General features: G+C 53.2%; 1 protein-coding gene across 3 annotated transcripts in view; it reads left to right on the top strand.

Moving 5' to 3' along the window:
- CSTPP1 (centriolar satellite-associated tubulin polyglutamylase complex regulator 1) overlaps positions 1 to 15008 on the top strand; it is a 178237-nt gene that overhangs the window by 150399 nt on the left and 12830 nt on the right. For all 3 annotated transcript variants that reach the window (XR_005063921.1, XM_037028012.1, XM_037028011.1), the window contains exon 5: positions 13584 to 13669. Coding sequence is in view for 2 of the 3 variants with exons in the window: in XM_037028012.1 (XP_036883907.1) it covers positions 13584 to 13669 (86 nt within the window). In the remaining variant the exon portion in view is untranslated. The remainder of the gene's footprint in view (positions 1 to 13583; positions 13670 to 15008) is intronic.

The raw sequence follows: 15008 nt of genomic DNA on the forward strand, positions 1-15008 counted from the left end.
TAGTACATTCACAAAACATATTTACATCCACTGCCACAGTCAGTTTCAGAATATTTTAATTAGGCCATAAAGAAACCCTGTCCCCTGGAGCCATGACTCTCCAGTCCCCTCTTACCCCCAGCCTCAGGCAGCCACTGAACTACTTTCTGTCCCTGTAAGTTTGCCATTTATTTTAAACTCTAGACATTTAAAATAAATAGAACCATATAATGTACGGTCCTCCGTGACTGGTTTCTTTCACTCGGCCTGTCTTCAGGGCTCACCACGTTGTAGCGTGTAGCGTGTGTCGGTGCTTCATGGAGCGCCTCTCGCGCGCCAGGAGCTGTAGTGCACACGGGGGCACAGTGACAAGTAAGTCAGAGATCCGGCCGCTCAGGCAGCCTGGCGTTCGGTTTAGAAGAGGATCGTTTGGGTACGGGCTACTGCCTGCCCCCACTTTGTGATGCGCCACCTAGGGTTCTGTCACTGCTCCTTTCCTGCCCCTGCCGTGCGGGGGTGAGTTTAGGAGGGCGAGCCTTCTGTACAATTTTCAGCCCCCAGCAGCCACAGCTTGTGTTTGCCGGGCCCATCTCCCAGATCCTTCCAGTCTGACGTATGTCAGCACTGCCAGTTAGAGTAGAAGGAACAGAATCCTCTACCGCAGATTCTTACAGTTAGTGACACCAAGGGCTTCTGGTGATATTTGTCCGACTGTGCCAGGCACTTACGCCTCCTCACCCAGAGGCCTGCTGTCTGACAGAAACTTCAGGCCCTTCAGTGGGAGGAGGAGGCACTGCAGCCAGCCTAGGCCAACAGCAGAGTGAGCAAATTACGGGAGCAGGAGCATGAACAGCAGAACGCCTAGCATGTGTGTCCAACCTGAGTCCCACGGGCCACACGCATCCCAGGACAATGCAGCCCAACACAAAATCGTACATTTGCTTAAAACCTTTTTCTTGCTCACCAGTTTTCATTGGTGTTTGTGTATTTAATGTGCAGCCCAAGACAGCTCCTCTTCTTCCAGTGTGGCCCAGAGACCCCACAAGGTTGGACACCCCTGGCTAGGGTTACCCTCAGGAGAGTGGCTGCAAGACTGGAGGTGAATGCAGAACTAGGAGAAGTTTGTTTTCTCCTTTTGTGTGAGCATCTGGCTTGTGTGTCCGCCGCACCTCCCAGGCCATGCTTTCCCAAATACCGCCCACACTGGTGTGTGTGTAGAGAATTGTGCCTATCCCAGAAAGTGCACTGGTCTTATAAGCTCTTCTCGTTTTGTTCAGGATCCTGGCTTTGCCCCCAGCACAAGCCCAGCCCTCTGACTGGCATGGCAAATGGGGTGGCTAGGCCTTGAAGGCATTACTGTTTCCAGAAGAGGCCCTGCCCGTCCTCTCTCACTGCTGGGCTCGCTTTACTCAGGCCACAGGAGGAGGCTCCTGTCTGCGATGACATGTGGGTGAAAGAGTGTAATCCCCAGCAGCCGTACCCCAGCGCCTGTCCAGGGGCATGGCATCCCCACACGCACCTGACGTACGTGATGCATGCACCGCAGCCAGGCCCTGGGGTGGCAGGTATGAGCTGGAGACACAGGAAAGAACAAGCAGACTCCATGGCAATGCCCAGCCAGGGGTCCCCTCCACCTCGCACGGCCCTGCAGCAGTGGGAGTCACTAAGTAATTTTATTCCCAATGGCCACCACAGCACCCCTGTCTCTGTCCCTCAGGGCTGGGGCTTTCCCTGTGATCCAGACTGTGCAGTGAAGGCCAGACTTCTCGGTCGTCATTGGTGGTGTCTTTTATTGAGGTGTAATTGACATGTAATGTTATATTTGTCTCAGGTGTATAATATCATTTGATATTTGTATATATTGCAAAAATGATCACCACAGTAAGTCTAGTTAAGATCTGTCACCACACAGAAAATTTTTTTTCTTGTGATGAGAATTTTTAAGATCTATTTCCCAGCAACTTTTAAATACGCAATGCGATATTATTACCTATAGACACCATTCTGTACATTACATCCCCTTGACTTATTTATTTTAAAGCTGGAAGTTTGGACCTTTTGACCTCCTTCACCCATGTCACCCCCCAGCTCCCACCTCTGGCAGCCCACCAGTCTGTTTGCTGTGCAAGCTTGCTTTGTGGGCTGGGTACACCCTCCTCTTGTAGTTGAGCCTTGATTTCTGTTGGCAGGTCAATGGGAGGGATTTCTCCAGGCCAGTCAGCTGCAAAGATTGGCTGTGACCATTCACCACCAACCTCCACCTGCCATGGAGGATCAGCTGTGCAGGGGCAGGGTGGTGGTGCTCTGACGTGGTTTGTATCTGTCCACTGTGTGTGCAGGCTCTGGGGTTTCCTGGGTGGTGCAGGCCATGGTCAGCCCCCTCCTGTGTGTTGTCCCAGGGCCACCCAGCCTGAGCTGTAAAGCAATCTGAAATGGTTATTACTTGTGCTGGGCTTGGAGATTCCCAGGCAAAGCCAAGCTGTGAATCTAGGCTGTTTGCTGCTAGTGCCAGGCCTAGGGCCACTTAGCAAGAAGTGTAGGAGTTGGGGCTCACTGAGGCCAGCTGTTGCTTGTTTGAAAGGATTTAGGAAGTTGTGAAGCTTGAGCCAAGGCCAGCCATTCACATGGAAAAGACACAGTTAACAGTTTGGGTGGACTTGTAATTTTGGTGGGATGGAGTTTCAGGGGATCTTCAGGGCAGGGCAAACAGTGTTAGCCAGGTTGATGGAGTCTCAGATGTGGCATTTGCCTGCCAACTCTGCGGATCTGTAGAGGGGCAGCTCAGAAAAGGGGCCTCAGAAATGTGGCCTCAGCTCACATTTCTGTCTGGGAGAAAGCTGTCCCCTGGCCCTCGCCTTGATGCCAGACATATTAGTTTCACCCTGTGTCCCACTGGTGCCTTTCAAACTGCTACCCAGGTGCTGGAGCTCAGAGGGAATGGGTCTAAGTCAGTGTGTGGATTCTTTAAGGGGAACTGCTTGCGGCTCCAAAGTTTCTTCCACTGACTCAATCCCCTCTGATTTTTGTAGCCGGAAGTTGTGGGGATTTATCTTCCTGGCACTGGAACCCTGGGCTGGGGTCCCTGGTGTGGGGCTGGGGCTCCCCGCTCCCAAGATATCCCTCCTGAATTTTTATCTGCCACACGTAGGTGTGGGAACAGCCTGTTCTGTGTCTCCACTCCTCCCAGCAGCCTGGATGGATGTGGTTTCTTTAATTTCGTAGTTGTCAGGTGTCCATTCAGCCTGATTTCTGATGGTTCTGAGTGCTGGTTGTTCTGCATTTTAGTTGTAATTTTGAGTCGTTTTACCTCTGCCGCCATCTTGACCGGAAGTCTGACTGATTTATTTTATTTAGCATAGTGCTCTCGAGGCTCATCCAGTTTGTTGCAAGTGGCAAGATTTGATTCTCTTTTATGGATGAGTGATGTTCCACTGTGTGTGTTATATGTGTGTGCTTGTGTGTGTGTGATATATATGCCACACACAGATATAATCACATTTTCTTTATCCGTGCATCCATCAGTGGACACTTACATCATTCCCATTATCAGGCTATTATAAATAATACTACAGCGAACATGAGGATGTGTGTATCTTTTAGAGTTTGGGTTTTCGTTTTCCTCAGATAATTTCCAGAAGTGGAATTGCTGGATCGTGGGTTAGTTCCAGCTTTAATTTTAGGGGAACAGCCATGTTGTTGCCTTTAGTGGCTGCAAAAGCTAAACTTCTTGAGTTTGATTCCTGGTTCAAAATTTACCAGCCAGGCCCTTGGGAAAAGGTCTTTCATTTCTCTGAGCCTCACTTTCCTCATTTGTAAAGTGAGAGTAATAGTAAGAGTTGTGATAGTTGAAGAGTTGTGCTTAAAATAAGGCCTGGCAGTGTGCGAGCTTTCAGCCTTGACCTATGAGAGCACAGGCACCGTCAGGTTAGAAAGACCTGCGTATACATGCCACCTGTGCCCTACTAACTGGATGACCTTGGGGGTCTATTCTAACTTCTCTACGCCCTATTGTCACATCTGTAAAATGGGGATAATGTATCTAAATGATAGGGTGGTTGTCAGATTTCAACAAAAAAAATATATAAATTGCTTAGCATGTTGTAGACATTCTACAAATAAGTTCCTCGCTGTTAAAATACTGTTGGCATTATTATTATAATAAGATTTTTTTAATATAAATGAGAAGTTCCTAGATTCCCTGAGGCAGTACTTTCTGGCCTTTTTCACAACACAACTCAGGAAATAATGCATGATGAAGAGCGGGTCAGACAGGGCTGCCTGCTGCTCTGGCCTCCTCCGGGCTGGGCCACGGGGACCATCATCCTGTAACTCACTCTAGGCCCCAGTGACACGAGGACGGAAAGCGGCGTTCCGGGGGTGAAGATTTAAAGCTGCACACAGAATCACCTGCAGGGCTTATTGAACCACGGATTTAACTCCTGTTCCCCTCACTGAAGGCCCGAGTCCTAGGAAAGTCTCCTTCGATGTGATTGTATGTGGAATACACACAGTGCTTCAAAAGCACACAGAACACTGAAGAATCCAGTTTTAGACATAGCAGTCCACCCCCATTGAAGAGCGTCACTCAGTGGTTCCTAATGGTGAAGGACTCGGCTCCTGGAAACAGACAGCCCTGGATTCAAATCCCAGTTCCCTCACTGACCAGCTTGTGGCACTGAGCAACTTCTCCAAGCCTCGATTTCTCCATCTGTAAGATGGAGATAAAAATAGCACCTGTCTCTTAGATTTAATGATATAATGCAGGTAAAATACGTCTCATGTAACCCTCAAAATGTATAACCTATTTTTGTTTTTAAAAGTTTTTAATTGATTTTTTCTAGAGAGGGAGAGGAACATCAATTCGGTGTTCCCCTTACCTGTGCAGTCACTGGTTGATTCTTGTGTGTGTCCTCACCAGGGATTGAACCCACAACCTTGGTGTATTGGGCTGATGCTCTAAGCAACTAAGCTGCCCAGCCAGGGCCATATAGTACCTATTTTTAAAAATTATAATTAGTGAATGGGAAGTTTAATTCCTATAATTTATTTTTCAAATGTCCACTGACCATTGGCTGTCTGCCGGACCTCACGCCGTGCGCCGAGGGTACGCCTGTCCCCTGTGGCATCTTTCCGAGCGGGAATATCTTCCCTCCCTAGATCCGACTCGCCATCCAACAGTATCGCTGTTGCCCCAAAAGGTCTTTCTTCAAAACACTGTCCCTTCCTTCCTCATCCTTTCATTCCCCAAATGCCTCTTATGTGCTGGTCATGGTGCTTGTGGAAGGGCTGTGACAGTGAGCAAAACAGGTGTCGTTCCAGCCCTCAGGGAACATACAGACTGACAGATGGCAGACACTGCGTCAATGAAGTGCTAAGTGCAGTGGGGACGTACAGACAGGAGACCCAGCCTGACCTGAGGCCTCGCGAAAGGCTTTTCCGAGAGGAAGAGATGTTGACATTGAGACCTGAAGGACTAGGAATAGATGAACATGCCTCTCAGCTGTCAAGACATTATTATAAGGCCATCCAGATGGACACAGTGTGTTCAGTGAGGACAGACAAATGGGTCTCCTGGACAAGCCAGAGCAGACTCATGCGTGTGCAAAAACTTGGCGTGTAAAAAGGTGGTCTTGCAGAGCAGTGGGAGGAGGAAGGACTCAACAAGTGGGGGGGGCAGTTGTTTCCCCACATCGTGTGAGGCAGATCTCTACCGTGATCAGAAGTCAGTCTCACAGAGGTTACAGACCACAGTGTGAAATGCACACTCTGAAAGAGAGTAGAGGAAGATATTTTTATGGCCACCAGGTAGTTAAAGAATTCTTAAACAAGATACAAAAAGCCCAAGCGCAATGGACGAGATTGGTAAACTTGACCACAAACGAAGTTGCACTCGTTTACTCAGTCACTGTTTGTGGAGGGTGCCAGGCACACTCAGGTGCGAGGACAGAGCAGTGGGCAAAACGCAGTTGCCCTCGTGGAGCTGGTGGTCAACGGGGAGGAGAAATGGCCGCTCGGATGCAAGACTTCCCTGAGGGCACGGCAGCGAAAGTGCCGAGCCCCAAACCGCTCCACTACCGAGCGATTAAGAATCTAAATTTTCTATTCAACAAAAAAAATCATGAAGTCGAGGGATAAGCCAGAGTCTAGAAGAGGTATTTGTTATGTATATAACAGCAGATAGTCTGCAGAACTTTTAAGAATATTTTATATCAAGGCACATGCCTGGGTTGCAGGCCAGTTCCCAGCAGGGGACACACAAGAGGCAACCATACATTGATATTTCTCTCCCTGTCTCCTTCCCTTCCCCTCTAAGATAAATAAATAATAATTTTAAAAATTCAAAAAACTAATATTTTATAAATAACACCTACAAATCAATGGAAAAAGATAAATGACATCAATAAAAAAATAGTCCAAACATATGAACAGGCAATACATGGAAGAGAAAACCCTAACAGCCAGTAAATGCATGGGCATATTTTCATGCCCAAACTCACTAGTAATCAGAAACACCAATTAAAATCGAGATGCCACTTCACACCCATCAGAGCAGCAAAAATGGACAAGTCTGGCGTCCACGGGCTGCCGAGGGTACGGAGCAGCGGGACGCGCACGGGCTGCCGCTGGGGGTGTGAACCGCCACCATCATTTTGAAGCAGTGGGGGCAGGTCTTAAGGCTCCAGAGTGTGCCTGCTTGCGAGGACTCGTGCAGCACTGTTCGCGATAGCTGCCACCGGAACAGCTGTGTGTCCCCGCATTAGAAAGGACAAAGCGTGGCCCCCTCAGAGAGTGGGGTTCTACACAGCAGCTAAAGTGAACGCAGGGACGTACTCGTATACACGCGTCGAGAAATCGCAAGAAACCTAGTTACTGAACTGAACTCAAGCCAAAAGAAAAAACTACCGAATGTTTTAAAGATACAGGCATTTGTGTGAGTTAATACAGCACAAAGACATGGAAAGGGATGCTTAGCCACCGTGTTTCGGTAAACACATGCAGAACCCCCAGGTGTCAGAGGTGACCCCTGAGGAGGAAGGCGGAGGAACACGAGGGAGGGGTTCGCGTGCGGCTTGAATGGGTTGCGGGATGGTTTACAAAGCTTCTAAAAATGGAGGCAAGGGTGGGAGGTGTTACGGTTTGATGGAGTGGGCTAATGGGTACACAGGTGTTTGCCATGTTATTCTCTGTGATTTTCTGAGGTTTGAAAGCCTCCACTGAAAGCAGAAAGGATGCGTCGGGTTCAGGCTGGGAGTGGCAGGAGGGAAAGCCGTGGGGGAAGCCAGCAGCCTGGGAAGCCAGGCTTTCAGCAGCGACGACCGAGAGGACCTCGACCGAGAAGAAGGCGAGAAACCAGCGGGCTGGAGTTTGAGGAGTTCGTGGCCATGTTTTGGATTTGGGTACAGGGACACCTTGGGGACATCGTGGGTTCAGTTCCAGACCACTGCAGTAAAGTGAGCATTGCAATAAACCAAGTCGTAATCCTTCTACCAGTGGAAGACATTGCCTACAATTTGTGTGGAATGCAGTGTCTGTGAAGTGCAATGAAGCGAGCAGTGCCTGGATTTACCCTAACAGCACGGACAGTGGTCCCCTGGCTGTAAGGCTGCTTGGAGGGACCAGGAGTGGGTGTAAGTGGTGAGCTGGGTCCTCCAGGCTGTCTGCTGGAGGGAACGTCCCTGGGACCTAAGCTTCCAGCCGGCCTGAGGACAGTCTGAAAGAGGCAGGAAGGACAAGGCCCCTGGCAGGAAGTGACACAGCCCAGAGAGCACAGAGCCCACTGTTTTGTGCCCGGTGCAGCTGCAAGTGGTTTAGGAACCATTGGAGTCTGGGGACCAGCGTCAGAACTGCAGCTCTGCGCACACAGCTCGTGCCCATTCTGAGCCACCCAAACCGTGCTCTCCGTGAAGACACTCACCGAGCGCAGCTCACAGGACTGATGTGGGAGGGAAATGGGATGGCGGCCGCAGGGCGCAGACAAGGCGGCCCCTGACGGAGAGTAGTCGCTGCTGCCCTCCTCATCTCACTGCCTGCACTCTGGGTCTGGCTTCTGAGGCCCCACTGGCAGGTGGCGCCTGGGGTCCCCTGAAGGTGCAGGCTGGACCAGGGCAGGACAGGGGCCTGGACATCCCACGCTGCTTCAAGGGCCTGGACTTGCGGCAGCTTGTGCTACACGTGGGCACCTCCCCCCAGGCACTGCAGAGGCTCACTGTGAGCCCAGACGGGCTTAGGACACCCTTCAGCTGCACTCATGAGGAACACCGGTCGTGTGGCCCCCAACCGGTCGTGTGGCCCCCAACCGGTCGTGTGGCTCCCAACCAGCAGAGCAGGCGTGGAAGGTGGCTCTTCTTTCTGGCCCTGCCTGGGGCTGGCTACCCCCAGCAGTGGACTTGAAATAAGATAGCTTCCGCCCCCGAGCCTCTGCCCGGTTGGATGCTGGCAACACTTACTTCCTCTCGACTATATTTTTCTTTGCTATTTTGAGCTCTTCCAATTTTTTTTATCTTTAGAGGGGAAGGGAAGGAGAGAGGGAGAGAAATATCAATGTATGGTTGCCTCTGCCGAGGACACACAATGTATCATGTGTCCCCTGCCAGGGACTGGCCTGCAACCCAGTCATGTGCCCTGACTGGGAATCGAACCGTGATCCTCTGGTTCGCAGGCCCGTGCTCAATCCACTGAGCTACACCAGCCAGGGCTACCTTACACTTATTTTGAGTGCTCATTATGCACTAGGTACAGTACATCATCATACTGACTCTGCACAAGCATTCTGGGAAACAGGAACAATGATTGTCTCTCCTCTTTACAAATGAGGAAACTGCAGCTCAGAGAGAAAAGGTAACTTGGCCAGTGAGTCCTGGAGCTGGGATCTGATCCCAGGGCTGCAGACCCAGAACTCCAGGGATCGGCGCAGCTCGAGCCACTAGGCCGGGAACCCTGACCCTTACGGGAGAATAGGAAATTGGCCAGTCAGTGGGTTCAGCCTGGAAACTATTGCTTCCTGGGGACCCACGTACCCCCAGCAGCCATCCCAGCTGCTGCGGGTCAGCAAGGGAGGGCGAGCATGGCCAGCCCCCTCAGGGTCAGCTCGGACCCTGCCAAGTGCTCTTTCTCCATTGCAGTCGCCAGCGCTGGACTCCACCCTTCATGCGGTTCTGCCCAGAGGCAGCCTGGACTAAAGTGCCTTCACTTCTCCCCCGGCGTCCCTCTCTCTGGCCCGGAGGCAGGGCCTGCAAGGATCCCTCCACAACCCAACAGATTTGTACAGACTCCTGTTGGCAGTAGCTCCACGCTGGCTCCACTTCAAAGAAGGGGCGGCCGGCTCCTCCAGGTGTCAGAAGCAGCTGGCACGTTCGCTGAAGGCCTCTGGCAGGGAGGGGTGTTGAGCCAACTGTCATCAACTGGAAAACACGTGTGGACGACCTCCTCTCTAAGAGAGTCCTTCTCGAGCCTCTGGGGTGGGGACAAGTTTGCGTTCAGGGTGAAGGAACTAGCTGTCTGTGGGATATGGGCCTGTCCCTGTCGCCAAAGGCCCAGGCCCAGAAGAACCCCTTCCTGCCCTTCCCTACAGTGCAGCACATGATACCGCCAAAGTCCCTCCCAGAGTCTCCCAGACAGCAGACTTCTCCAGCAGAGCCAGGCTGGCCCCTGGGAGCCCCTAGTTCTGCCCACACTCGGGACGACACTGGCAGGGCTGGCAAGGCTCCTTCAGACTCGTGGGAAGTGCTCACCTTCTCAGGCTTCTGCTTGGCTGTCTCCAGCAACAAGATGCTCACTCCTTCACAAAGCAGCCACCGTCCCAGAGCCGAGAAGCTTGAAAAAGTGTTCTGGAGCCGGACCCAAGAACCCTGTGGCACCCCTCAGAGGCAGGCAGCCCTTCAAAAGTCAGGTCTCGGCCTCCACCTCCGCAGACTAAATGCAGTCATCCATGTCCAGGGCAGCGGCCTCTGCACCATTCTGTGCCCCTGTGCCACGGGTCCGTTTACTGCTCTTAAGTGGACTGCCCGCAGCTGCATGTAGTGTCCAGACGTCCCCCAGGCCGGGGAAAAGAAAGGGCACTGTGGCCACACTGACCCCTCTGTTTATACTTTCCTGTGCTCGACAAACGTGCTGAGTGACAGCTGGGTGCCCTGCACCGCACTGGGCCCCGGGGTCAGGCAGCAGAGAGGCAGCATTGTCACCTGGTCGATCTCGCTGTCCTGGGGCACAGGCGCACACAAACAGTGTGAGGAGGTAGCAGGAGGTAGCTGGTGACGGTGCCAGCCCATAGCCGGGAGGCTGACCCTGGATTGGCATGAGGAAGGGCCCCCAGAGAGGTGCTGTGTGGGGCTGCAACCTTGCAGGGGAGGAGAGGGGCCTGAGGGCAGGCACATTAGAGGTGGAGGGACCGGAGGGACCAGCTTGTCTGCAGGGCCTGAGGAAGGAGGGAAGCGCTGAAGGGGGTGTGTGGCTGGAGTACAGTGAGGGTCACTGTGTGGCCTCAAGAAGCCAGGAGAGGGGAGGGAGAGGACGGAACAGGAGGGTGGGAATGGGGATTCTGCTCTAAGGGTGATGGGAGCCTGTGAGTTGTAAAATGGTCACATTTGCATCTTAAAAAAGATCTTTCTGACCCCAGTATGGCCACTCAATTAGAAAGCCAGCCAGAGTGGTTGGAGGAAACAGGAAGAGGTCATCTTTCCAGTTGTCCAGGAAAGAGAGGTGGAGGCGGAGCCCTGGTGGGGCAGTTCCGCCAGTTACAGCATCATCCCAATGAGGCGCCAAGGTCGCAGGCTCCATCCCCAGGCAGGGCGCATACAAGGATCAACCAGCAAATGCATAAATAATTGGGCCCACAGGCCCATGTTTCTGTCTCTCAAATCAATAAATAAAAAGAAACTTTTTTAAAGCGGTGGACGAAAGTGGAGGAGGACACAAAAGGAATGTCAGGGGTAGGACTGATGGGACTTGGTGACTGACTGCTGTGGGTGGGCAGGCGCGGGGGTTCCCAGGACGTCGGGAAGACTCCCGGTTTCTGGCTGACTGGGGTAATGGGGGTATCGCTGATAACAAAAGCTAAGATCCAAGTGGCTTTCCGGCAGCATCTCACTGCTTGCAATCAAGAAAACCCCTCATCCTTTTCACCCATGCTGCTGGGGCCCAGCCACACAGCCCTCAGAACGAAAGCCCCTGCCACCCTCCCCCTCCCCCAGCTAGCCTGCTGGTCCCCCCTGGCCGCTGTAAGTTTCAGCCCACCAAGCAGCGGGGGTCAGGACCAGGGTGCACACAGCCGCCCTGCTCCGCAGAGACCACCACTCTTACGCTGGTGGGCCCCGGGCCCTTTGATGGCCGTGTTCCGGTTCACCCCCTGGTGCCCATGAGGGTCCTAACGTTCGGCCCTGATGGGAGCCTGCAGGCCCGTTCTGAGGCTGGCGGGCAGGCCCTGTGTGCGGCTTCCAGTTCTCTCGGTGGCAGAGAGAGGGCGCTGCTTACGGGAGCTGCCTCCGAAGCCCTGGCGAGTGCAGTCCCATCTCAGGGTTGCTTCTGGGGTCCGAATGTGCTGGCGGTCGCACAACTCTGAATGCACTAAACACAGTGCATTCCACTTTCAAAGGGCGGGTTTATGGTATTTGAGTTGTGTTGCAAAATAAGTAAATGAACAAATAGATAAATTAGGAAATAGTAAATGGAGATAAATGCTGTAAACAGGAGCTCTGGGTCCAGGTTGGTGATAAACAAGAGAAGCCAAGGAGCATCTTCAAAGGCTTTGGCTCCCCTTCGCAGTTTCCTGCTTGGGGACGTTCTCAGCCTGGCGCTCTTCCTCAGTAATTAACCTCAGGCCGGTCGGGTGCCTACCCGTCCTGGGAGCGGGGCAGGAAGGAACCGTCACTGGCTCCTCTCCTCTGCGGACTTCTCTGCTGAGCCGGGAATGGAGACGCTTTGGGGTGTTGGTGGCTCTGCCTCCCTCCGCAGTCTGGGAGAGCTCACTTTCTGCCAGCTCTCTACCTCTCGCGCCTCTCCGGTCGAGCAGACAGAATCTGGGTTTCGAGCCCTCTCTGTTCCTTTCTGCTAGCCTTTATGAGAAACGGGAATGACTATTTGCCTCCGGCTCAGTTGGTCCCAGGAACCACTAATGGAGGGACCAGGGCGCCCTCCTCTGGGCCTCAGCAGCATTGCGTCTTCCCACCCTCTGACCTTGAATTTTTCCGGCTAGAATTTTAATGTTCAACTTTGGGTAGTTGGGGCAGTTTTTTTTTCTTCCCCAAGAGATACATGAGAAACAGCTAGGCCTCCATATATAGGTGAAAATAAAGAATAGAAATTATCCACGGAACTAGGAAATAACGGTGAGTGTTTATGCTGTATTTTAAGAGGCAGTGTGACCTGCAGTCAGGCGAACTCTCCAGCTCTGTGACTGACCTGAGCGGTTAACGTCGCTGAGACTTGGTCCACTCGCCTGTGAAGTGGGACCGAGGGCGAGTCCTACCTCAGTGTCGTGGGGAGAACTGAGCCCAGGTCAAACTCCTGTGCGGCGCCACCAGGAAGTAGGCACTCAGTAAGTGGTGCACCTGTGTCCACTGTTGCCGCCATCACCACCAAAGACCAGATGCAGGGACTGTCCTCACTCCTGGGGGGAACCCGAAACCAGGGCCACCTGCCTTGAGGAAGTCCAGGGGACTGCCTACGTTCCCGTCTCTGGAAAGCCCCTCCCCAGGGCTGCTGCGGCTGCCAGTGTGGGGACCCTGCGACCCTGGGATGTGGGGAGAGATTTGGAAAAATACACAAGAAAACAAGATAAAACCTTTTTTAAAAAATGCAAAGCTAAAGCCAGACGGACCCTGCCAGAAGCAGGTTGGGGTCCCGGCGCCCTTTCCGCAGATGAGTTTGGCACCTGGACGGGGCCCAGCAAATGCCCACGTCTCTCTCTCCTGTCCTCTCTCTGAGGAGGCCGGAGTACGAGTATGGCTTTGGTCTGATCTCTTCCGTTTTTTCCCTGTGCGGCGTGTGTGCAGTGGGAGGAACCAGGGGGAGGAAAAACCAGGAGGCAGTCAGCTTGTGAGAGTAGCCGCCGAGATGTCATGAGGTTCCTTGCCCTCTCGAGTGTGGGGTCCCTGGGAGCTCCGTTCCCTCGTCCCTTGTCTGCCAGCTGTGTCCCTGGGTTGGAGGGGCCTGTGGCTCTTCTGGTCCTCGGTGGCTTGTTAAACCCCAGTGCCGTTGCCAAGCCCCTTTGAAACCTCTTGGCTGTTCTTTTTGCCTTTTCTGATCAGCTGTATTTATTCCGAATTAGACAGTCCTCACTGCAGCATGAAAGGGTTCACTGCCGAAGTCTAGGAAGAGAGAGCTTGGCTGCATTACAAGTGTCCCCTCTCCTTGCTACCCAGCCCCCTTCCCTCCCTCCTCACGCCCCATCCACAAGCTGGTAACAGAGACCAAAGTGGGAGCCTGCCCGTGGGGGGCGGCGGTCAGCTCAGTTTGGTGGCAGATCCCCACTGATGAAGCTGTGAGGTGACTGGGAGGGACTTGGGGGGGGCCTTGTCCCAATGTCTTGCTGCTCCAAGGGAGACTAGAGCCCCAGGAATGGCTCTCGCTCTCTCTCTCTCTCAAACTCATCTCTCTCTCCCCCTCAGGATTGTGCTCATGGATGACGCCGTGGACTGCCTGATGTCTTTTTCAGATTTCCTCTTGGCCTTCCAGATCCAGTTTTACTACTCAGGTGAGAGTCTCCAGGGCCCACGTGGCTCCCGTCGCAGGGCGTGTCCCTCCCCTGCCCCTTGCCCACTCCACCTCTGCGCCCACCCACACACACGTCGCTCTCCCGCCCTTCCACAGGGGTCCAGTTCTTGTCGCTGGTGGCCGTAGGACTCCATGTGCAGAGCCTACTGCCTCAGCGTCCTCCAGACTCGCAAAAGCGCAGTCAGCGGTGCGGCGAATGCTTCTGAGTGATAATGAGAACACCACCACACACCACTGTAACACTGCCCGATAAGTTCAGTAGTTATCAAAACGCAGTGTGTGCCTGCCAGAGCACCGAGGCCATTAATCCTTATAACAGTCCTAAGAGATCAGTCCTTGAAGACAGTGGACCCCAACCTTCCTGGCACCAGGGACCGGTTCTGTGGAAGACAGTTTCCCCACAGACCAGGGAGGGGGAATGCTTTCAGGTGGAACCAGGCACATTACATCCAAGCTCACCTGCCGCTGTGCGGCCCGGCCCTAACAGGCCAGGAGGTCGCAGACCCTGCTTTAAGAGAGAGGCTTACAGACCTGGGTAGCAGTGCTAAGGAGTGGTGAAGCCCAACTTGAACAGAGGGCTCTGCTGAGTCACTGCCATCCGAGGACCCCAGGCCCAGCCTCGTGTGTGTGTGTGTCCCTGTCCCTTTTCCCTCCCCCACAGCATTCGGTGAGCACACAGCGGTCCTCCCTCACGCTCCACCCTGCTCCCCAGCACACACCAGCTGTGCCCTTAAATCCCCTCTGGAATCAGGTGGGATTAAAACAGGCGGATAAACACAAATGCATGGCCACTCACACACACAACAGCAGATGGAATGTTGGGTTTAAAATTGCTGACTGTGTCCACAAACAAACTTGTTTAAAACAAACTCTTCCAGTAAACAGGAGGCTGTCATTGGAGCCTGGACATGGCCTTCTTGCCAACTGGTGGCCCAGCCAGCCCTGGCCTCGCTCAGATATGACATTCTGTTTTCCCGATGGCAGCCCTCGGGCCTGGGTCTTACCGCCGCCGGCTCTTCACAGCTCCAGGCATTTGTTTCCTGTTTCTCTAAAGCTCTTGGACCCTAGAAGAGGAGCAGCCAAGTTTGGGAGGGCGTTTCCCCTCCATTCCTCCCCAGGCGCCCCTCGCCTAGCCGCAGCGCTGGGCCCTGGCGTCACTGCCGTGCAGCCGCGGTGTCCATCGGCTGCGAGAGGAGCCCTGAGTCACTGCTCACTAACACCACATCAACTACAGAATTTAAAAGCCATTCCAAATGTTAAGTAAATTCCCAGCTGGCAGGCTTTCTCTTCCACACCGGTATTCCAACATGCTTTCTTTG

Source organism: Sturnira hondurensis, unplaced genomic scaffold (assembly GCF_014824575.4).
Source record: "Sturnira hondurensis isolate 20B ecotype Veracruz unplaced genomic scaffold, ASM1482457v3 Scaffold0019433, whole genome shotgun sequence".
NCBI lineage: Eukaryota > Metazoa > Chordata > Mammalia > Chiroptera > Phyllostomidae > Sturnira > Sturnira hondurensis.